Here is a 24,312-nt window from a genome sequence, read left to right on the forward strand (position 1 = left end):
CCCCTTTGTGGATGATTGTAGAATATATGTTGGTGTGTGTGTGTGTGTGTGTGTGTGTGTGTGGTTCTGAATAGCAGCAGAAGTAGATTATTGTTAGGTGAGCAAACTGTGACGAAGACATGAAAACTCAGGGGGCTTGGGGGTGATCTGGGCTCTGGGGGTGCATGTTGCTTACAGCTATTTGGCACCAAAATTATTCATACTGAGGAGTCTTTGTCCTACACACACACACACACTTTCAGGTTTGCTTCATTGGGTTTAAAGTCTCCTCTGTTTGGCTTTAATACATTTTTTAATCTAATTCAACATTTTACAAGAAGCCAACTTCTTTTCTGTGTCTCCATCTATTTCCTTTCCCCACATTTTCCTGTTCATGGATGTGGCGCCTGTCTTCTGCAGTAACGGCGCACAAGGCAATGGGTACACCCTCAACAGGTCCACGGTGCATCACAGGGACACACAACGATAAGACACATAAACTCTTATACGTGCATGATTCTGGCTTGAGAGGAAACCAGAGTAACCCACACCTGCACAAGAACTCTGTCCCAGCTGGGAGTTCAGTCCAGGACACCCTTGTCCTAAAACCTCAGAACTACCAAACTGAGCCTCCGTGCTCCTTCTCTGCTTCTCCCCTGAATATCTGTCACATTTTAGAAACAAGACATCATAAAACATTGCTGATATTTCCAGATTTTAAACATCATGCAAACAACAGTCACAAATTTGTAACAATGGCTGGAATGTTGATTAAAACATAATTTTGTGAATTGATAAAATAATGATTAGAAAATACATTAGATGGTGTTTAACACAAGTACTGTTTATATGTTATATTATATGTATTGGGGAGGCTGTAGCTGAGTGGTTAGAGCAGTCATCCTCCAATGTAAGAGTTGGGGGTTCGATTCTACCAGCAGCCACATGCTGAAGTGCCCCTGGGCAAGACACTGAACCCCTCATTGCCTCCGATGTGTGTCCCATCGGTGTATGAATGTAATAAAGCTCTGATTATTCTTTGTACAGATCTAGTAGAGTGTTGTATGAATGGGTAAATGATGGCACAGATTGTGTTTTAAAGTGCTTTGAGTATCTCGATAAGATAGAAAGGCTTTGTATAAATACAGTCCATTTACCATATTTATTTCAACATCAGAAGCTCTTTGGTGGGGGGGTACCGCAGGGGTCCATTCTCAGTCCTCTTCTTTTTGCTTTGTACCTGCTGCCACTAGGTGCCATTTTTGGTAAACACGGCATCCCTTTTCATTTCTACGCTGATGACTGTCAAATTTACTTCCCTCTGAAACACATGGGTGCACGTTCTTTCCAAACTTTTGACTGCCTGGTTGATATCAGGGACTGGATAGCTTAAAATGTCTTAAATTTTAATCAGAAGAAAACAAAGTCATGTTGTTTCCTCCTAATGGCACGATCAAAAACCACTGTATCAACCTTTCCTCTCTTGCCCTGTTAGAGAAACAAAGAGTCACTAATCTGGGAGAGATGATGGACCCTTCCATGAAACTTAACAGTCATGTAAACACGTGTTAAATCCTGTTTGTTCAGTTGAGGTGACTGTCTAAACTGAAGCCCGTACTGTCCAAAAGTAACCCTGAGACAGTAATACATGCTTTCATAACATCCAGGCTTGATTACTGCAGTGCACTTCTTTTTTGTATCAGACCTCCATTGCATGTTTACAACTGGTTCAAAATGTTGCAGCCCGATTTTTAACCAGTATATGTAAAAAAAAAAGAGCACATTACACCAGTTCTGGCCTCCCTGCACTAGCTCCCGGTTCACTTTCGAATTCAGTTTAAAATACTTCTGTATGTTTTTAAATCTCTGAACACTGCTGCCCCCTCCTATCTGTCTGATCTGCTGCAGCCATATGTTCCACAGCGCACTCTGACGTCAACAGACCAGATGCTTTGATTGGTTCCAGGCACTTGTTGTGAAGGTCCAAAACTGTGGAATGAGTTACCACTGCATGTCAGGCAGGCTCTCTCACTGTTTTTAAGTCTAGTTTTAAAACTAATTTTTATTCCCTGAGTTTTGACACTGTGTGAATTGATATTAACTTGTCTGTATTCAGTTAGCTATAAATGAATAAAAAACAATTGTGTGTGTATATATATATATATATATATATATATATATAACATTTCCAGCCATCATCACAGATCCATGTTATTAATGACATGTCAGGTGTCATTAATAACCTGCATTATGGGCCTGATCTATGGAGGATTAAATGTAGCAGCATAGACCCAAAGCTTGAATAATGTGCTTCAGATGCTTGGCTGACCCTTTAGTTAACCACAGGGACGCTTCTTAAAAAATACTGGGTAAGATTTCAGGAGGAGAGAGAAAAAGAACAGACGCTGCAGAGGGAGACAACGAGACAAACAGAGACACAAACAGAGAAAAGAGTCTTTGTGCTCCATCTGTTGACTCAGGACTGTGATCTGAGTCTGACGACCACAGACTCTGGCTCCCAGTCTGACGGAGATTCATTCCTGCAGCATCGTCTCAGTGGAGCTGAAGACGGAGACATAACTTTCCCGCCTGTTGGAGTTAAAGCATCTTGAACACAAACAGATCCCAGACAATAACGCACCTCTGCTGCTGAGCTGATGGCCTGCAGGGATGCAGACCGATCCACCGTACCACAGCCCTCCATTAGTTTAAAGAGTGGCGCACCTGAAGCAGGTGTTGGCAGCTGAGTGGTTTACGACTGGGCTGAACTGGAATGTCCCACAACAACACGAACAACACAAACACAAAGGAAGGAACTGCATGTTCTGCAGTGTCTCTGCTCAGTACCAACACGTCAAATGAGACAAAACTCGTGAACAGAATAAAAACCAAAGCTAGAAAACAGGAAATGAAGTTTCAGTTTGTGGATGACAGCAGCAGCCTCACAGGTGAAACCTTCTGAGTCAAACCATTTAAGTTTGATAAAGAAATTTAGAGTTGCGTAACTTTGAAAGGTGGGGATTAGAGGGAATCATAAAATTCCAGATTACAATCATTCAAGACTATAAATGAAAATGAAAGGCCGAGCATATCCTGGAGGATTTCACATCGTCTGCTGCCTTTCTTGCTTTTCAGACTGAGAGCTCATCCGTTTGGATCAAACCTAGAAAAGATCAAAATGCCTGATTTTATGTGACATCTCATATGATCAAATGTTGGGAATGATTCTCATTGATCACCACACCAAAGTTTTCCACATTATCAGTAAAATTCACTGAGGTATAGCATTTCTTGTCGACTATAGTTGATTAGTTGTGGCAGGCATCTTGAGTTAGAAATGGACCATCGTTCAATAGGACAACTATTCTTATCAAACCCAAAGCTTCTTGATGTTCTTTTAATTCCAGGTTTGACATAAATCCATTAATGGTATCAATTCTGCATACAAATCCCCTCAACACGAAGTCAAGTCAAATTTATTTATAAAGCACATTTAAAACAGCAGCTGTTGCTGAAGTGCTTAACAATAAAATCACAGCGACAAGATTTGATTAAAAGCATCACAAATAAAAACAAACAAAATGAGAAACAATGGGATAATAAATCAGATTTTTTTCTTCAGATAATTTGATCAGATGAAAGCTACGTTTAAGCAGGATTGTTTTTTAATTCTTTATTGAGGAATGGATTATTGTTGAAAATCAGTCAAACGTCACCTTTCCATGCAGCGTGCACCATGTTTTATCATTTATTCAGCGCGTCACTAAAAGAGATTTTGTTCTTTAACGATGCTCAGAAAAGAGTTTAGTAGTTTTTCAGATATTTTGACGTGTGGGTCCACACTTAGTGGGAACAAAACTCGACTAAATCCATTAAAAACCACACAGAAGCCTGAGAATTGACCTTACTCCATGTAAATGTTGTCTACAAGTTTAATTCCTGACCTATTTTCAGTCACTTTGGTTGTTTGCACAGCTAAACAAATGCACTTCGTTATTTGCATCTGGCAACAAATTTAGCTGAATTATTATTTTTATTTAAAGACATTAAGCATCAATATAAAAAATAGAGTGGATTTTGTTTTACTTTGTTTTTTGACATGTTTAATATTTTTGCAGTGAGTGCATTTATGTTGGACACATTTCTGCCATTTTCCTTGTTTCACCTCCCGCTGACCCCCCCCTCTCTGTTCCTGACAGTTTGATCCTCATCACTTGAGCCCAGTCCAGCTGTGGTTGAAGCATCTGGTCCATCTGTGTCTTCAGGATGAAGATGAGACAGCTCCGTGTGCCGAGCGCCTTCGTTCTGCTGACTCTGGCTGTCCTCACCACAGCCAGGCCCAAAGCAGGTCCGGTCAAACATCATTTTACTCTGAAACATTTGTAATGACAAAATCTGCTTTGCTTAAGTAAAATTAATTAAATAAAGCAGATGTAGTATGAGTTAACCACTCAACAAGGCTGTGGGAAGTAGGGGTGCAGAGGGTGCTGCAGCCACTCCCTGCATGGACCTGTACCTGTATGTCCAAATACATTTTTAAAGAATTACTAATACAAAAGGGAACTAAAAACACAATTTGTAAGTGCATTTGTTTAAATTCTTATATTATTTGACATGACTGATTTTTATAATGACTGTGTACAACATTTAAATCTGCTGAAACCCACAGAGAGCAGATTATAATTCAGTCATGGTATTACTTCATAGATATTTGTTCAAATTAAACATGTTCATCATGTGCAGCACTTTGAATAGACATTGCTGCGATGGAATGTTTTTATTCCTTTTGCAGCATTTTTTAAAAAAAACTATAGTTTAACATTTAATAAAATTCAGAGCAATGCAAAATACTAACGTTCTATCAGTTCTGTATTTTTTTACTCAATGCCCATGTGAATGTGAGTCATGCTTTCATCTAAAGACGATATTTTATATCGTTTTTATAACGTGCATTTGAAGGGGATTGACTTTACATCTGCATGTGACTTCATTTATGAGGCCAGAGTTGTTTTATAAATATTAGAAAGCTGCCGTTGCTCATGTCTGGTTGAGCCTGAAGACAGACGCTCCCACGAGGCTTCTTATTCTGACGCGAAGCCTTTGTGGTTTTCAGCCTTTTCTGAACGTGCATTAATCAAATAATCACGTTCCAACTCATAAAACCACAGCAGAAAACATCGTCTCCTCTCACCTCGTTCGTGGCTGCACCGTCCTAACGTTACAACATGAAACGTTAAAGACTAAACCAGGCGCCTTAAGGCAGCTGGAAACAACGGAAAAGTCAAGTCAGGTGGTAAAGAGTTGAACCTTAAACCAACAGGGCCTGATTCGAGACTAAAGGAGTTCTAAAAACAGAAACTCTTGTTAAAGCACAGATTTAAACAGTTTATTGTTGCATACGGCAACTTCAGTTCTTGCTCAACAAACAGTCAAACCGCAGGAAAACAAGAATTGATTCTCAAGTTCAAGTTTCTTTATTGTCATTCGCATCATATGTGGTACATGAGGTGGAACGAAATTGTGTACTCAGGGTCCCAGTTACACCTAAAAATAACAAAAATATAAAGTATAAAAAACAACATATAATAGAAGATATATGCTAAACACTAATAGTCCCTCACTACTTTTGCGGTTCGTTTATTGCGGATTCGCTATATCGCCGTTTTTCAAAATAAGATTGGACATGAAACAACTGACTGATTGTTGGATGAGTCATGGACTGTTTATTTAAAATGAATTATTTTAAATTATTTTGCACCATGTGTGCAGCGCACAAAAGTTCCCTCCTGCAGCTGATCAGCTGATCTCCTTCTCTGCCACGCACACATTTCTCCTGCAGCGGCTTTGTGAAGAGTTAACCCTTTGACCCATTGACTTTTGTCTTCCAACTTAAAATTCAAAGTATGTCACATCGTAAAATCATCATAATCACAAAATATAAAAGTGTTAAAAGTTATTTTTAATTATTTTAGGACTTCTATGTTCATTGGTTCAGCATGGATAAACAATCCATACTGCATGGATTGTTTATTTAAAATCTTACAGTATTTAAATTTTAAAGGAGGGAGTTCGGGAGTAACAGGTGGTGAGTTAGTGTGATTACAGCCCGGCACATGTCACGACAAAGTTTACTGAACTTGGACTTGAACTACTGTATCCCTACCTTGCTGTTTTTCATTTATCGCGTGTGGGCATGGTCCCTGACACCCGCGATAAACGAGGGACTACTGTAATGTAAAATAATGTGGTATTTTAAACAGCAGCCCGAACATGAGTCTGTAGTGAGTAGATGGGTATGAATGAATAAATACAGCAGCATGAGATATTCTCAAACTTATCTCAAAACTTAGCAGTGTTTGTTTTTTCTTTTGATAACCAATTATTTATTTTACTCGTGTTGCAGGTCCTGACCAGAAATGTAAGTCTGGTCCGGTTGATCTGGTCTTCCTCATCGACAGCTCCCGCAGCGTTCGGCCACACGAGTTTGAGACCATGAGGAAGTTCATGATTGACATCCTGAACACTTTGGATATCGGACTCAACACCACAAGAGTGGGGGTTGTCCAGTACTCCAGTCAGGTACTGGTACACAGAGTCCTGTCCTCCTTTTATTGGATATGTTTTCATTTCATGGCAGAAAGGTGGAACAGCTCCTGGTGACACTGTCATCCTTCTTTGTGTTCAGGTCCGCAGTGAGTTCAGTCTGAAGACCCACAACAAGCTGGAAAACCTGGTGCAAGCCATCAACGAGATTATCCCTCTGGCTCAGGGCACCATGACGGGCCTGGCCATCAGGTATCTGATGAATGAAGCCTTCAGTCCTGAGCAGGGAGACAGGCCCAAGGTACACATGTTTCATAAATTGAACCTGTTTGATAAGATAATTACTCTGAATAAAGATCCATGAAACTTTGATTTCAACTAGATAAATAAAGATCAAAAAAGCAAGGGTATAGTCAATAATCAAATGTAGCATGGGAGTAGAATAGAGCAAGTTTGGAGAAGCAGATTTTAAAGAGAACACATTTTTGGACGGAACTGAAAAGATCTCAACACATTTCTGTAGTGAAAATGTACGTATTTATAGCTAAATATTTCAAAAGTTGTACATTTGATCATGATCTGTTGTGGTTTTGGAACCCAAAGTGCACACGGACGTGGGGGACTCGAGGATAAAATAAAGAATATTTATTTAAATAAACAAAAAGGACTGACGTGGCAAAAACACACGTACATGGACTAGGAGACAGGGAGGGAGAAGAGAGCATGACGTCATCCAGGACAATTCGCCGACAGGAGAACAACAAGGAAACGCAGAATATAAGGAGACGCTAACAAGTGAATAATAAAACACCTGGGGGAGGACAATGAGGGACAGGTGCAGCAGGAGTTGGCAACACGAGGGAAACACTGAGGAAGACTTGGCAGAAGACAAGAAAACCATAAAACACACACAGATCCTCTGAAACGTCACAACAAACAAAAGCCACGTCTCCTGACTGAGCTCAACGTCTTCACGTATGAGACTGCGAAACTGTACGGAACAATTAAAACGCAGTGAAACAAAAGTGGCAACTAATAATGGCAATGAGGCAACTTTGAGTTGGGCCATTTATCATGAATAAATGTTTAACTGCGTGTTTTTATGTTATAATGATTTTGTCTTGGTCTTGTGAGGTGAAATTTTTTGGCCATCTGTCACATAAAGAGTTCATTATTGTCAAGGGAGTGTGCATCATTTTCACTAACCATAATTTTCGTTGTTCTGTACTGGGATTGTGAATTATATTAAAATAGTTCATGTAATAATCAGTCTTGGTGTGACCGGTCAGTAAGAGATAGTTTTTATTTACCTCAAGCTGATTGATGGAATTACAGAGACGTAACTTTGGAGAGTCCTTGAGATCCGATGGCTCCCAGATCCCTCCTGCTCCTGAATGCAGCTGGATCTCTGCTAACAGCTGGACAGGGCAGGAGGAGCTGAGGGGCCTGACGGCTGGAAGGTTTAAACCAGGGGTACTCAACTGGCGGACTGCGGGCACTTTTCGGCCCGCAGGTGACTTCGATCTTGCCCACTTCATAATTATTATTTTTTTTAGGATTTTCTTTTTTTTTGGGGGGGGGGGGGTCATCTGAGTTTGGGTTTTGGGTTCTGTTTATTGCATTCATGATTCAATGCAATAAAATAAATTTAAAAGGTAAAAGATCATTGTAAAACTTGGTTTATTTGCATAATGACTTTAATCGCTGGATGTCCGGCCCCCAAGCTGCTGGCTTTCAGAAACTGTGGCCCCCTGAGCAGTTTCGTTGAATATTCCTGCTTTAAACTGATTTTTTCAGTTCAGGAAGTCAGAACGGGTCAGCGCCTCAGACAGGTGAAAGCACTGATGAGTGTGAACTTGTAAATGCATCGATCCTCTCTGACTCATGGGTGTTCTCCAAAGCTTTGTAATAAATCTGATGACGCGTACACCCGGTTGTTTTGGGAATCTCTTTTTTCCACAACAATTTTATTTAATAAAGGCTCTTTTGTTAAGTTAAACCTTTGAATCTCCAACGCTGAATATATTTTCATCATGGATCTTCTTCCACCTGGTCTGGTGGTTTTCTCCACCTTTAGGTTCCCAACGTGGCGGTGATTGTGACAGATGGGCGTCCTCAGGACCGCGTGACGGAGGTGGCAGCTGACGCCAGAGATAAAGGCATCGAGATCTACGCTGTGGGCGTGGCCAGAGCCGATATGACATCACTCAGGGCCATGGCTTCCCCGCCCTTTGAAGACCACGTCTTCCTAGTTGAGAGGTTTGATCTCATTCACCAGTTTGGACTGCAGTTTCAGGACAAACTCTGTGGTAAGACCACTGGACGAGGAAATGACCCCACATCATGTTTGCTCTTTTTATTATATACAGTACATCGGTTTAGATAATTTCTCTGTCAATAAGGAACTTTTAACATGAAGAGTGACACATAAATGTTGTTGAAGGAAACTATTAATCTATAAAGATTATCAGATACTGCTTTGATTTTATTTTTGTGTTTGGATTTCAGATTAGTAGTTTTTCCACTGTTCTAGTAAATATAGCTCATTGAATAAAAGCAGCACAAAATGAATACAGTTGTTGTAATGGAAAAACCCAAACCAGCCCGAGACAGCATTAAGCACTGAAGCTCATAAATCATCTGATCTTCAGGGAGTCATTCTTTCTCAACTTAAGATCAGGTTTTTATAAAAGCCCCTTCTGAAAACCAACCTACGCATTTAAATCCACAGATGGATTACTTTTATTTGAAGTCATATTAGCACAAGATAAATAAAAACCTGTGGCCAAGTACCTGAAAATTAAAACTTCATGCAGTCGGGGTCAGCAGAGGCCAAGCAACATTCTTTATGAAATGTGAAAACACTAAACGTCTAGTCTGGAGTAAAAAAAAAAAAAGTCTCCATCTCCTCACAAAAGGTTTAAGACATTTTCACGAGAGACTCTTCAAATCCCTTTAATACATTTTCTTAAACATAATTTAATTTAAAAACAAAACTGCTGGTAAAGTTTTCAGTGAAACAGAATGAGGCTGTTTTACTGCAGGTTGGCCATTAGTAGTTCTTTTAGTTGAATCCCATAACCATAATTATATAACAACTAGAGAAACTGCATTTCCTGCAAAACTGCCGTGTGAATGCTTATTGCTGTAGAACTTGCTGAAAAACAGCTGAAATTAGCTAAAACATGCATGTAGCTGAAATGGAAGAACAAGAGAACGCTTAAAGAACACATAGTTGCTGAATTAGGGTTAAAGAAGCAGAAATGAGCAAAAAAATGTGGAAATTGGCTAAAAAGTTGAAATTAGCAAAAATAAAAATTAATTAAATAGCTGAAATGTAGCTGAAAAGGCAGAAAGAAATTTACCAGAAGGATGTGGAAGGAGCTGAAATGTGCTAAAATGCTTGAAAGGGTAACTGAAAAGGTAGAACAAGCTTAAAATGACAAAAGAAAGAATAAAGAAGCAGAAATTAGTGCAAAAAAAGTGGAAATTAACTGAAAAAAGAAGAAATTTGCAAAATAACAAACAAACAGCTGAATAAAAGCTAAAATAACAGAAATAAGCTACACCAGAGGCAAGTGGAGCAAACACTTTTTTGCTGAATTAGGCAGAAAAAAGTTGAAATGAGTGGAAAATATGTGGAATTACCTAAAAATGCTCAAATTAGCATAAAAACAGCTAAATAGTAGCTGAAATAGCAGAAATAGCTGAAACACAGAAATAATCTGAAAGGAGCAAAACAAACTGAAATTGGCAGAAAGAAGTTAGAAGGAGCACAAAAACATTGTAGTTAGCAGAATAAAGCTAAAAGAGCACAAAACAGCTGAAATGAGCCGAAAGTAGCTGAAAAAGAGTTTACATTTGCAGAAGGAAGCTGAAAGAAGTTGAAGCAGAACAAAATGTGAAAGGAGCAGTTAAAGTTTGTAAACAGATCTAAAGATGTGAAGGATGGAAAATGAGCTTAATTCATTTCCTTAAGAGAAAAAAGTGGCAGAAAAGGCTAAATATTTCAAAAAAGCTAAAGTTGCACCCATACCAAAAGTCAGCAGGATTGTCCCGAACGAGCTGAACGTTTAGATTTATGATTTGTTGAAATAGTTTCAAAACTGCAGGACGTAGATCGCGCCGAGAAATGTACAGAAGAAAAATGGATCACAATAGTGTGAATGTTTTATAAACACTCACAGTATTACATAATGTAAGGTTACAAAGTGATTACATTTAAATACTTACAATGTATCTAAAATAATATAAAAGTTATGCAGTGTATGTATAAAGGAAAACGTGTAATAATGTGAAATAATACAAAAATAAGCCCCGTGATGTTCCACTGATAAGACAAATACATTAAAAACATGCAAGAGGCTTGAATAATATGATTATCATAGTTAGTTAAGTTCCATCTTTTCTCCATTTAGCTTGTAATCTCAAAGGGAATGGGATTTTTATATACCGTATTTTTTGGACTATAAGGTGCACAGGATTATAAGATGCATTAAGCGAAATAAATTCATTTTGACAGATTTTGGAGCGTTGTGTAGCACATAAAATCAGTTCGAGGTCAGTAAGCACAACCAGAATTAATACATATGGTGCACTGGATTATAAGGCTCACTGTTTATTTTTGAGAAAATTAAAGGATTTTAAGTGCGCCTTGTAGTCCAAAAAATACGGTAATGGACAAAAAAAAAAAAAAAACAGTATCACACCGTTCTTCTAATGCCAGGCCCAGTCAAAAATACTGACCTACTGGTAAGCTATTCACACAGAAACAACTAATATTTTTTAGACAAATACATTATTTTTAGAGTCTCTATTTCAGCATTCATGATTAATAATAGAAAACTTTTTTTGAATATTGAGTTTAACAGCTAGAAAAGCTGATATAAAGAAATGGCCTGAACTAAAAGTTGTTACTCCCGTTGATGAAATTATATTTATTATAACTGCAAACCAAACAGAAGTGATATCACTGTCATTATTGAAGTGCAACAAAAGGTAAAGTAAACTTTCAGCAGATCGTCTTGTGCTGACGTTGCTCTCCGGTGCTGCAGGTCTGGATCTGTGTGCAGAATCAGAGCACGGCTGTGAACATCTGTGTGAGAGCTCTCCAGGCTCGTACCACTGCCTCTGCCTGCCCGGCTACCGGCTCAACGATGATGGAAAAACATGCGCAGGTAAGAAACACAGTGCAGTTTCAAACATTTATGTAGGTTCAGCATTGTACATTTTGTAAACAATACAAGTTCTGCCTTAGATCCAGATATTTTGGCTTAAATTACACATTGATTTAGTCACTTTTCAGGGATAAAGGCACTGTAATTCAACAATTAAACCGGATAGAAAAACCACTTTAATTATGTTGTTCATGTGTGTTTGTGCATATTCAGCTATTGATCTTTGTGCTGAGGGAAAACACAACTGTGCACAGATCTGCAGGAGCTCACCTGGCTCCTTCACCTGTGACTGCAACCAAGGATACAACCTGAACACAGACAAGAAGACGTGCTCACGTCAGTCTCACACAACACACACACTTTTTAAAAATGTAACACACACGTCGCTTTCTTCAGCAAAATGAGAGCAGTGAAAAAAATGACAAAAATACACTTTTTGCAAATGACAATGACATTTTTGCAGTTTGTATAAAATATTTAAATATTGAGGAAGTAAATGTTGGATAAATTAATGACCCTTTCATCATCTCATTAATAAAATACCATATTTTCTGCTGTACATGTCGCTTCGCCCTATAAGTCGCATCTATTATGAGTCATCACTGATGCATCACGTTTGTTACACGTCACCACTGACAACCTGGAAATATGAGCTGATATTGTGCCAAAAATTGATTGGCTGCCAAATGGCGGCCACGGGAGCATGCACGGGAGGACTTTAACAAGAATTTAACAAGATTTACAATTAAAACAATTATTTGTTTGCATGAAATTATAGTAAAGTCTCAGTATATTATTATATATTATTTCCTTAATAAATGCATTTTGTCGGTCAAATCAGTTGTATTTCAAAAGCCGATACGTGGAAGTAAGCGCATGCATGGCAGGAATCGCTGTGCATTTCTTTGAAATTTAACAGGATAACCACCTAAAACAATTATTTGTTTGCTTGACATTATAGCAAAGGTGTGTCTCAGTTGAACTTTTACTTAATAAATGCACTTTAACGGTCAAATTAGCTGCATTTCACCGGGGCGGCGCAGCGAAATGCAGCTGATTTGACGTTTGCTCCAAGTGAGCTGGACAAAGGTGGCAGGCTTGGGCAAGCTGAATGCGTCATTAATAACCACTTTTTACTTATTAAACATAACGGCATGCCATATAGCTCGACTGCCATCTTGTGGCTGAAAATGGTAGTGTTCAATATTTTCAGTCAGAATGAATGAAAACAGTCAAATCTCAGCCAAAAGTTGGTTTATAAATATGGGAAAATATCCATAAATACGTTGCTTTGGCGTATAAGTTATATGGCATGCAAATTATGCAAAAAAACTGCGAATTATAGGCCAAAAAATATGGTAAGCCACACTGAGGATACGAGAAGATCTTTCAACCCAGTTTTTTATTTGCAAGGGGGCAGAATTGAAAACAGGCTTACACAGATGCTACATCGAAGCTCCAGTCACAAGGTCTGCCCACAGACAGTATGGAGGCATCTATTTATGCTTATCAGACAGAGAGAGATCAAGACAACCTCTGCTTTCCAGCTTACAGATGTGAAGACGTCAGAAATTATACTATCATTACAATTGACTATTATTTACTGCAGTCACATGCCTCCAGATCTGTAGCCTTTATGTAACAGGAAAGATTTATGTGCAGCAACAAAATAAATTGAACAACCACAGAACCTGGAAACATTCACCAGGAAACAAGTTTCTACATTTTCCTGCATGCTGCAGACGCACCCATTTACAGAAACTGAGATTTTTACACAGCAACATCTGCAGCTCCGGATATTGTTCACAGGAAATAAAACTATTTACAACCTTTTGACAACCAGAGACTCTGAGTCAGAGGTCTTCAAAGCACAAGCACCGTGCAATTGTTGCCAACATAAAAATGTGTTTTTAATGACAGGTTCTCAACTATTTTGATTTATAAATATCATATGAATGCAGGTGGTATTTAAATGTTAGAAACTACGTGTGCGAGATGCAGTAAATCTTTTTACCTCGTTGGAAAATAGCTGCCCTAAAACATCACACATTTTATTACGGAACAATAGTTGAACACATAATGTGTTTGTGATTCAGCCATCGACCTGTGCGCTGAGGGAAAACACAACTGTCAACAAGTGTGTGTCAACATGGGGCCGGGCGTGTTCACCTGCGACTGCAAGGAGGGCTACAGACTCAACGAGGACGAGAAGACCTGCTCAGGTTGGACAGAGCGTCTCAAAAATACGCACAAATAAAACATTTATACACACAGACAGCGTGAGAGGATTCTCTTAGACCTCAAAGCTGGTTCTTTGCCTCCCTGTTTTTGGTCAGTAATAGATGAAACGTGCTGCTGATCACTTCACATCATGTAACGTGTGATAAATGGATATAAACATAACGTTATAAGTAAGGATTTTGTATCCAAATGGCATTAATTTTTCCTAAATCCTGACTCAGGTGTCAGTAAAGTAGGAGATTATTAAATTATTATTATTAAGATCCATCCATCTACCTATTCATTTATCCTTCATCTTCCACTTATTCTGAAGTCAGGTCTCGGGGGCAGCATCTTGAGCAGGGAGGCCCCGACATCTCTCTCCGCAGCCACCTCTTCCAGCTCTTATAGGGGGGACCCCAATGCGTTCCCAGGCCAACAAATAGAGTATGTCTTGGGTCTTCCCTGGGGTCTCCTCCCAGTTGGAAATGTCCAGGGCGCATCCTTACCAGATGCCCAAACCACCTCAACTGGCTCCTTTCAATGTGGAGGAGCAGCGGTTCTACTCCAAGTCTCTCCTGATAACTGAACTTCTCACCCTATCTCTAGGGGAGAGTCCAGCAGAGGAACCTCATTTCAACCTCCTGTATCTTCGATCTCATTCATTCGGTCACTACCCAGAGCTTGTGACCACAGGTGAGGGTAGCAACGTAGACCGACCAGGTAAACAGAGAGCTTTGCCTTATAGCTCTGCTCCCTCTTCACCACAACGGACCGGCACAGAGTCCACAACTGCAGACGCTGCACCAATCCATCTGTTAATCTCATCCTCCATTCTTCTCTCACTCGTGAACAAAACCCAGAGACACTTGAACTCCTCCACTTGAGGCAGAACATCACCCTCGACCTGACGAGAACAATCCACCCTTTTCCAACAGAGGACCATGGCCTCAGATTTGGAGGTGCTGATTCTTGACACTAGGCTGCGAACTGCTCCAGAGAGAGTTGAAGATCATGGCACAATGACACCAACAGGATCATATGATATCTTTGGAAGATCTTAAATCTAATGCAGCTGTTTGTGTTCACTGTTTGCATGTCCTGATACAGAAGATTTCATTTGAAATTTTATGTTTGTAAATTTACTAAAACCTAGATTTGGATGACCCCTACAGAGGTTGGATAAATAAAATGTTCAGGACACCAATGATCACCTCACAACTGTCAAACTTTGTCTTTTTATGTCATATTAGCTGATTTATAAATAAATACATATCAGTCTAATTAGTAACAATTTGCAAACAATGCTGGTTTAGTTTGGAAAACGTGTGTGTTCTACACAACATACTGTATTTAACTCGTGACTGTTTGTGATTCAGCCATCAACCTGTGCGCTGAGGGCAAACACGACTGTCAACAAGTGTGTGTCAACATGGGGCCGGGCGTGTTCACCTGCGACTGCAAAGAGGGCTACAGACTCAACGAGGACGAGAAGACCTGCTCAGGTTGGACCTGCACAAACCTCCAAACACATTCATCCATCTGGTGATGACACATCTGTCCCTGCTTCTGTCTGAGAACACAAATCTTTGTCAAGGTCACATATCAAGGTCAAATATTCCACAAGGTCTTTGCTTTTCCGGGCCATTGCTATACATTACTGTATGGAAGGATAATGGTTTGTTGAAAGTTGTATAATATGCATGTCGATGGGCATATAATATGCATGTGCAGTACTCTTGTTTTTGTTTGTTTTAATAATATAAAATATTTGCTGCACCTGCATCAACTTGATGTAAAATGTTGGCCACACTTTAAAGTCATCCCTTTTACATACCTCAACAACATAAGGGTTTGTATTTATTTGATATGAGATGAAAAATTACCCATACATTCCAAATATCTTCTGTTTTCTTGTGCTTTTTTAATGAAAATCTAAAATAACAAAACACAACATCCGGCTCGAAGGACCATGTTAGATACAAAAAAAGCATATTTGAGTATTTTAAAAAGCGCTATACAAATAAAACTTATTACTATTATTATAATTATTATTATTAAATTAAATATCCTTTATTCATCTCTTTAATCAAATAAGTCACTCTGAGGTCACAAAAATACTTTTCAACCCAGTTTTATTTGCAAGGGGGCAAAATTGAAAACAGGCTTACACAGATATTACAATGAAGCTCTGGTCACAAGGTCTGCCCATGGACAGTATAAAGAAGTAATTATTTTACAATGCTTATCAGACAGAGACAAGGTCAAGACGGCCTCTGCTTTCCAGCTTACAGATGACGGAGGAGGCCTTGAGGTTTATCAGAGAGGCAGGCTCCGTGCTCCTGCAGACACACAATCCTCTAACTCACATTAATTTGACATTACTGGTAGTTACTAATAAACATCCATAAACCTTTATCTAAATTCTCCTGACAACACTAGTTACAAAGCCCACCAATCACAAAAATAAAGTTATTTAACTGGATTTAAAGCTTGTGAATAACTGTATGTGTGTGTCTGTGCGTTTCAGCCATCGACCTGTGTGCCGAGGGGAAGCACGACTGCGAGCAGATCTGCATCAGCGCTCCGGGCGTCTTCACCTGCGACTGCAACAAAGGATTCAAACTCAATAAGGACAAGAAGACCTGCACAAGTCAGTGAATCCATGTTTTTATTTTACTCTTTAACATCCCTGATTGAACTGATTTGTCAAGGAGTTTTAACATGTTGCTCTTTTTATTGCACGTCTGCTACTTTCCTGTTCATCTATAAAATAAGCTCAGGAGCTAAATTACTCTGTTCAGCCACATGTTGAAGGTTTCATGACCAACAGCAAACGTTCTTCAACCTGTAACGGTGGATACATTCCTGACATAACTCTGTCTGTGTCTCTGTGAGGTCATACGGTTTTGTTTAAATGTCTGACATGTAATTTCAGACATGGATATGTGTAAGACAGTGGAGCACGGCTGTGAGCACCAGTGTGTGAGCACCCCTGGGTCTTATCACTGCATCTGCCCTGAAGGACAGCTACTGCAGGACGACGGCAAGAGCTGCGGCAGTAAGTCCAAAATACGACCTGCCTGAACAGACGCTGGAGCAAACTCATCCCAGTAAAGTCCAACTGGACCTTTTTAATAATAGTTTAGAATATGACGATGAAATTACATTGAAGTGCTGTCGCTTAAGTTTTGAACCCGTCTCAAAAGTGCAAAAGTATTTTGACACCTGCATGGGAGCTCTCCTCTGACAGAAAACGTCTAAAAATCCACTTGTGGATAAATAATAGATATTTTGCCTCTCTTCATTTCTAAAGTATACTTCATTAGATTCAATCATAATCATGGGACAGCTGGTGAGGTGGATACAAAGTGAACTAAGAGCTGTGATGTGGGTAGAGGTGAGTAATAAAATGTGTGCACGGCCAAGATTACGGTTTTAAAACACCATGATGTTCAAACGTTGGCTGTACAAAATGCTTAGCACTGGTCATTTGGTGATAAACATGCAGACTTCAGTGCAACAGCATAAATAAATTCCTTCCAAAAACTTACAAATTCTGACTTTTTAATGAAAAAAAAGTTGAGATTTCCATCCATCCATTGTCTTTTACCCGCTTCTTCCATTTTGGGTCACGGGGGTCACCGGTGTCCATGTCCAGCAATCACTGTGCGAGGGGCGGGGTACACCGCGGACAGGTTTCCAGTCCATCGCAGGGCCACATAGAGCCAAACAAGACTAACAACCATTCACTCTCTCACTCACACCTAGGGACGATTTAGAGTTACCAATCAGCCTAACATGGCATGCACAAAGAGAACATGCAAACTCCACCCAGAAAGGCCCCCAGACCGGGAGTTGAACCGGAGACCTGCTCACTGAGAGGCAGCAGCTCTACCGGTTGAGCCACCGTGCTGCATGTTAAGATTTCTCCCCTGACATTGTTACCAGAAACCCAGCCCAAAGATGATGGAGGATCTGAGTTTTTACATGGATTTGAATCAACTGTCGGCAGAAAAGTGGACAGAAATGCCAATAAATATAAAATACAATCATATTTTGTTTCATTGTGTGGACTAAACCAGAGTCCGTGCAACCTGATTAAATGTTTTACTTCAGCCAATACCACTTTATTCACAAAAATCATTTTTTAATTTATTTTATTTCTAGGCTGATGTGGTCATCCACATTAAAGTGACCTCTATTTGACCTCTATGCAAAATGGGTCGATTGCTCACGGGAAAAAATCAAATCAATAATTAATGGTCAAATCATTATCTGTTTTTTTTTTTGTTGCATAATGTAATACACATTAAAATACATTTATTTTTACAGACACAAAGTCAAGTTAATTTTATTTGTAAAACAGTAAATTTGTTAACTGGGAATTCTTCCATTCTCTGCCTGTGGACATGGGAGCAAATCATGACTGAAACTAGTGTTACACTTTTTAATTTTCATTTATTTTTACAGATTAGTGCAACAATAAATAATCAATCGTTTATGCAGAGATTTGACTAATCACTCACTCAACAGGTTTACATCTTTCTTTCTGTGAAATTTTAAATTGTCTCACTGAAAGCTGCCAGCACAGTAAGTGACGGCCTCAAAGAGCTGGGGCGTTCGACTGCAGAAAATCTCTGGTGAGAATCAGAGTTTTAAAGAAACGAAACAAGGATGAAAGAACGACACGACTCATCCTGATGGTTAAACCAGATCAGCTCTGTCTGAGAAACCCGGCTGGACCCAGACACAAGAATTTATATTTGATATTTTCTTCGGTCCCAGAGGGGGCGGCGGGGGAAAGTTTCTGGTTCACACTGATATTTAGAAGAAAAGATGTATTTATAATTTACTGTGAAAACTTTTTTTTGTAGTTTCTGAGTGATCAGGTTTAAAAACATCCAAAGTGTGATCTGTGTGTGAAGATAGTGCACGTTATAAACTGAGCTCGTGTTGCGTCATCGTTTTCACCCGTTTCGTGTTTGCTCTTCAGCCTGCAGGTCTGCAAACATCGACCTGGTGCTTCTGATCGACGGCTCCAAGAGCGTCCGACCGCACAACTTCGAGCTCGTCAAACAGTTTGTCAACCAGGTGGAGCTTTTTTTTTTTTTACTTTTTATTTTGTGCATCGCAAAATTTAAGAATCAGCAATTTGTAAAATTATTAATTATTTCATACTGATATTTATCTATTTTAATTATTGGGATACTTTTAGTACATTTGTGTGTGTGTCTTTGAGGTACAAAAGTAATTTAAAGATGCTCATTGCAAACTATAAAATCAAACTCAAGGTTTTTCTGCCCTACGTCTGTTTGTGTGTTGACTCCAGCAGCTTTTCATCTGCAGTCAGTACAAACAAAACATTTTATTTGCATATTATTTTCAATCCGAGGATAAATTTGTTCAACTGCATCAAAACTGTTGGTTATCTCCATCCTAACCAGTTCTGTCCAAACTTCTGTACATGCCAAATTAGTCAAAATGAAAATACCCACAGGGCCAAAAAAACAAAAAAAACAAAACAAAAGAATTAAAGCTTAGTATTTGCTTTTTTTAAATAAGCAATATTTTCGTCGAAGGTTAAAACATTTTGGGAATAAAAGGATTTTTAAATCAAAGTTCCAAAAATAAAGTCACTTTATTTATACAGGTAGTCTTATTGAGTCCCAAGAACTCATTTTCAAGAGAGACTTGTATTTTGGAGGAGCAGATGGTGGAGGTTAAGTGCCTTGCTCATGGGCCCAGAGTGGGGCAAATGAGGGTGGAGGCAGGTGTGGGTGTTTCACCTTTTTCCACACACATTTTGATGTCGACAGTTCAGGGAGTTGAACCTGCGACTTTCTGATCACAGGCCCATCTTCTAACCCCTGCACCACCACTCCCTAAATGTATGTGGTAGTGACAAATGTTGAATTTAAAGACGCATTAATCATCAACCTGAGGAGAACCTGAGGATTTTGTTTCTTACTGGATGTTTTTCTTCCTGGTTTACAACAAATAAGTTAACTCTACTGAGCAAATGTGCACGTGTGTCTTGTGTTCAATGGATGAGTTTTCTTCCATCCTGCAGGTGGTTGACTCTCTAGACGTGTCTGCTCACGGCACCAGGGTGGGTCTGGTTCAGTACTCCAGCCGGGTCAGGACAGAGTTCCCACTCAACATGTACCACACGGCTGAGGAGATCAAAGCTGCAGTCATGAAGGTAACGACACGAGGAGACGAGCAAAAAAAAGAACATTTTATCAGTTAGACTTTTACAACACTTTAAGATGAACCATTTGAGCGTTTAGCCTTTAAATCTGAGCACGTTGCATCAATTATTCTTCCCTGGATGCATTTTCTTCTTTGTAGATTGAATACATGGAGAAAGGGACAATGACGGGTCTGGCCCTGAAGCACATGCTGGAGAACAGCTTCTCCCAGGCAGAGGGAGCTCGTCCAGCCAGTCGCAACATCCCCAGAATCGGACTGGTTTTCACAGACGGGCGGTCCCAGGATGACATCAGCGAGTACGCCAAAGAGGCTAAAGAAGCAGGTCAGGCTCAGCGAAGAACCGGAACCATCAGACTGACTGGATTCATCTACTGAACGTGTCTGTGTCTGCAGGAATCACCATGTACGCTGTGGGCGTGGGGAAAGCCGTGGAAGACGAGCTCCGGGAGATTGCTTCTGAACCTGTGGACAAACATTTCTACTACACCACTGACTTCAGCGCCATCAGCACCATTGCCGAGAACCTCAAACTCAACGTCTGCCCAGGTAAAACCCCCGACACTGCAGAGCAGAAGCTCTAAGATCCTCACAAGAAACCAACAGAGGAGGTCAGGGAAGGTCAAAAGTCTTAAAATTTAATTTCTAAACCAACTTAGTCTCGTTATTTTCTTTATTATCGCCTTACTTTACCTTTTAATGACATCCAGTCATGCTTTTGTTCGAGTCTGTGCATGAGTTTGTGTCCGTCTGTTAACAGAAAAATGTCTCGTGAATTGCAGGTTTCAATGAAACGTTCAGACAAATCATCTAGAGTCGATTAACCTTTGGAACCAATCCACAGCTAATCAACCTTACAGCCACAAAAATGGCTCAAACTGACTCAGATCTGTCAATATTTAGCTGTAAAAACGTGGTAGTAGCTGAGAGTCATCCTCAACAAGCCTTCAGAGAGCAAACAGTTCATGCAGCGTTGCATGAGATCATGTAAAACAGCTGCAGCTCGATTCCTTCTCATCACAAGATGATGAAGGTTGGAAACTCAAATAAAACGCTGTGGGGCAATTAAGTTAATTAAGCAATTCCTTCAAGAAATGTTAGGCCTTTAACTTTCCTTCATGTTTTATTTGGTTTACTTTTCACTACCAATTAAAAAAAAAACAGCTCATTCTATTCACTGAAACACTTTGATGAGTTTTAGAAGATACTCAGGTTTTGTTAAAAGTAACAAAAGTCTTTTGTTTGTCCCCAAGTGATGCCAAGAAGTCCTAACAAACCACCTGTGCATGATGCCATCTGAGTGATAACAACAAAAAATAAATATAAATACTATGAGAAGCTATAATAGATTTTTTTTTTTGTTAGATTTCGTTACCATAAAGTAAAAATCAATCAGCAGAGCAGTTGGTGCATGATGACGTCATGACAGTAAACCGTGAAGCTGCTTTGTTCTTTGCCGCCACCTGCTGGCCAACAATCACACTGTAAATCATGCAATAAACTTTTCAAACATCAAAACTACATTTTATATAATATAATATAATAATAGATATGCCATAGATAAGATATAATAATAATAGAATATATAAACAACAACAAGAATGAATATCATGAATAGCAAAAAGAACGTCTCAAACTACACATAAAGAATATAGAAATTGACGGTGGATAAACTGTGTTTTCTCCCAGCAGAGGAAAGTCAGGGGGAGATCGAGGTGAAGGATCCGTGTTCCTGCGAGAACCTGGTGGAGTTCCAGCAAGCCACCATGAACAGCCTGGAGCAGCTCTCACAAAAACATATCCTTTAAGAAAAACTCATCTCTGGCTCACCTTAATGTTGCATTCAGGCACAAAGCTGGGTGTTGCAGCAGTTTTTTTTACTTTGTGTCAGACTTTACCTTATTTTTGTTGTCATTTTTCATCTGAAGCTCCTGAAGGTCTCACGCTGACCAGACGTTCTGATGTTTCCACGTCTCGTTGCAGATCTTTATTTGGATCTCGACAGGTTTTAAATCACTGACCTAAACATCTGCAGCCTGTTTAAAGTGCCTCTCTGAGTTTATTTGTTAAAAAAAAAAAAAAACATTTAAATATTTTTAATTGACGCTTTATGTTCCTTCCACTTCACCATCATGCACTACTTGGTTTTGGCCTATCACATAAAATCCCAGTAAAATACTTTCAAAGTTGAGCCGAGACAAAATGTGGCAACGTTACAAGAGTTCATGAGATATTTCGTGAGGGTGCGGCGCATCAAGATCATCCCATCATCAAACTGGTTTCCATTCTCTTTTTGTACTTTTTAGGTCATTATTACATAAATAGGCTAAAAGAGGCCTAAATGCAACACAACAAAGTTAAGCCAGGTCCTCTGGATGGTTTCATTTTTTGTTGAGACGTTTCATCCTTCATTCAAAGGACTTCATCAGTCCGAGGAGCCACAACAAACCGAGTCCCACAAGCAGCGCACTCAGTGAGCCAACCAGTTTGATGGTGATAAAATGGTTTCTGGGGCCCACCCTCTCCCCCGTCGACTCTTCTGAGGCAGCCATAGCCCAAGCGATTCATTACATCAAAGTTCATCCTTAATAATCCAGGTAAAAATCCAACAATGTTCAGTCAGGTCATCTGGATGGTTTATTTTAATGTTGATATGCTTTTCATCCAAAGGACTTCATCAGTCTGAGGAGCCACAACAAACTGAGTCCCACAAGCAGCACACTCACATAGTGGACCAACCAGTTTGATGGACCTGAATTTACGTTGTTTAAGTTTTTACCTGGATTAGTGAGCATGAACTTTGATGTTTTGAACCACTATATCCATGAGTGGCCTTAATATTCTCAGAGGAGTCGACGGAGGAGAGGGTGGGCCCCAGAAACCATCTTATCACCATCAAACTGGTTGGTCCACTATGAGTGTGCTGCTTGTGGGACTTAGTTTGTTGTGGCTCCTCGGACTGATGATACATTTCAACAACAACAAAAAAAACAAAACCATCCAGATGACCTGACTTAACTTTGTTGGAATTTTTACCTGGATTATTGAGGATGAACTTTGATGACCTAAATGCAACGGATTTTTAAAAATGTGCAGTTACAGTAAAAACTTGTATTTTTTTTGTTGTTCCTTAATCCACCGTCCACTGGCGTCCATGACTGCTCGCATGGAGCAACTGGAGAACCAGCTTCTGTCCAGGAAGTGACATCACAGGGAGAACACTGCGCAGGAGGAAGAGTGAAAGAGACGAGGAGGACTCATCCTGAGCCCATTAACGCTCGCTGTGCACGGGTGTCTCTTCGAGGACAAAGAGGACACTCCTCAGATTAAAACAAAAAGAATGTTTCTTCTAAAACCTTTTGTAGATTTATGAGCTCGTCTGCTCTTCTCCCCTGTAAGAGTCGAAGGTTTGTCCGTTCGCGGAACAGAATGTTTCAGTTTTAGCTCTGAACGATTTTTCAACTCATCGCTGATCGAAGGCGCAGTCACACAACAGAAACCCAGAACACTAAAAGACGTTTCACCTTCCTGACTGTGTATTTACGGAGCATTTGTGTATTACATCATCTGTGTAAAATGAACTTTGACGGTAATTATTACTGTAGATATTAGATGTGAGCAGAGAGTATTACAAACAACAGTCATCGTCACAGTTCATTTACTTCTCTCTGCGCTTATTTCACTTCAGACATATTTAATGATGCATTTATGGCAGAATGTTGTTTTCTAATGAACAGTTGAATAAACAAAAAATCAGATTTGGAGGATTAGGATTAGCAAATTAAGTTTTATTACCACTTGTTTTGTTTTTTTGTTTAGTTTTTTAATAAAGTACTTTTTTTACTCACCTGTAGACTACAGTTTTTAATCACAGGCCTGATGGGCGTTTTTAAAAATAATAATAAAAATAAAGGTTTGCGCTTTACAAAAAGGGAATTGGGCGTTTTATTTCCCATTAAAGCTGTGGTTTGTTTGTAAAACGTGATTTTGTTACAAGTAACAGCGTACAGTATTTTACTGTTAATAATTTCAGCCAGATTACGTGACAGGTATGATCATCCACGTGATGTGAAGTCGACCTTCCAGAACTTCTTGACGACCGATTAATACAAAACTAAACAAAAATAAAATAAAAATGTCTTTAGCTTTAATCTCTTCTGCTTGCGTCAAATATGAATAA

At 39.4% G+C, this 24,312-nt stretch overlaps 1 protein-coding gene across 1 annotated transcript; it reads left to right on the top strand.

Annotated features, from left to right (window-relative positions):
• Nucleotides 1-4,245: 4,245 nt before the first annotated feature.
• On the top strand, nt 4,246-23,884 carry matn4 (matrilin 4). Its single transcript, XM_037679901.1, has 16 exons — nt 4,246-4,327; nt 6,383-6,558; nt 6,665-6,823; nt 8,600-8,831; nt 11,577-11,699; nt 11,913-12,035; nt 13,796-13,921; nt 15,299-15,424; nt 16,450-16,572; nt 16,858-16,980; nt 18,916-19,013; nt 19,993-20,124; nt 20,274-20,457; nt 20,529-20,681; nt 21,825-21,929; nt 23,279-23,884. Exons 1-16 carry the CDS (start codon nt 4,246-4,248, stop codon nt 23,335-23,337), a joined length of 2,124 nt encoding a protein of 707 aa, XP_037535829.1. The 3' UTR covers nt 23,338-23,884.
• The last annotated feature ends 428 nt before the right edge of the window (nt 23,885-24,312 follow it).

The sequence above is a fragment of the Nematolebias whitei genome, chromosome 7 (assembly GCF_014905685.2).
Source record: "Nematolebias whitei isolate Nwh7 chromosome 7, NemWhi1, whole genome shotgun sequence".
NCBI lineage: Eukaryota > Metazoa > Chordata > Actinopteri > Cyprinodontiformes > Rivulidae > Nematolebias > Nematolebias whitei.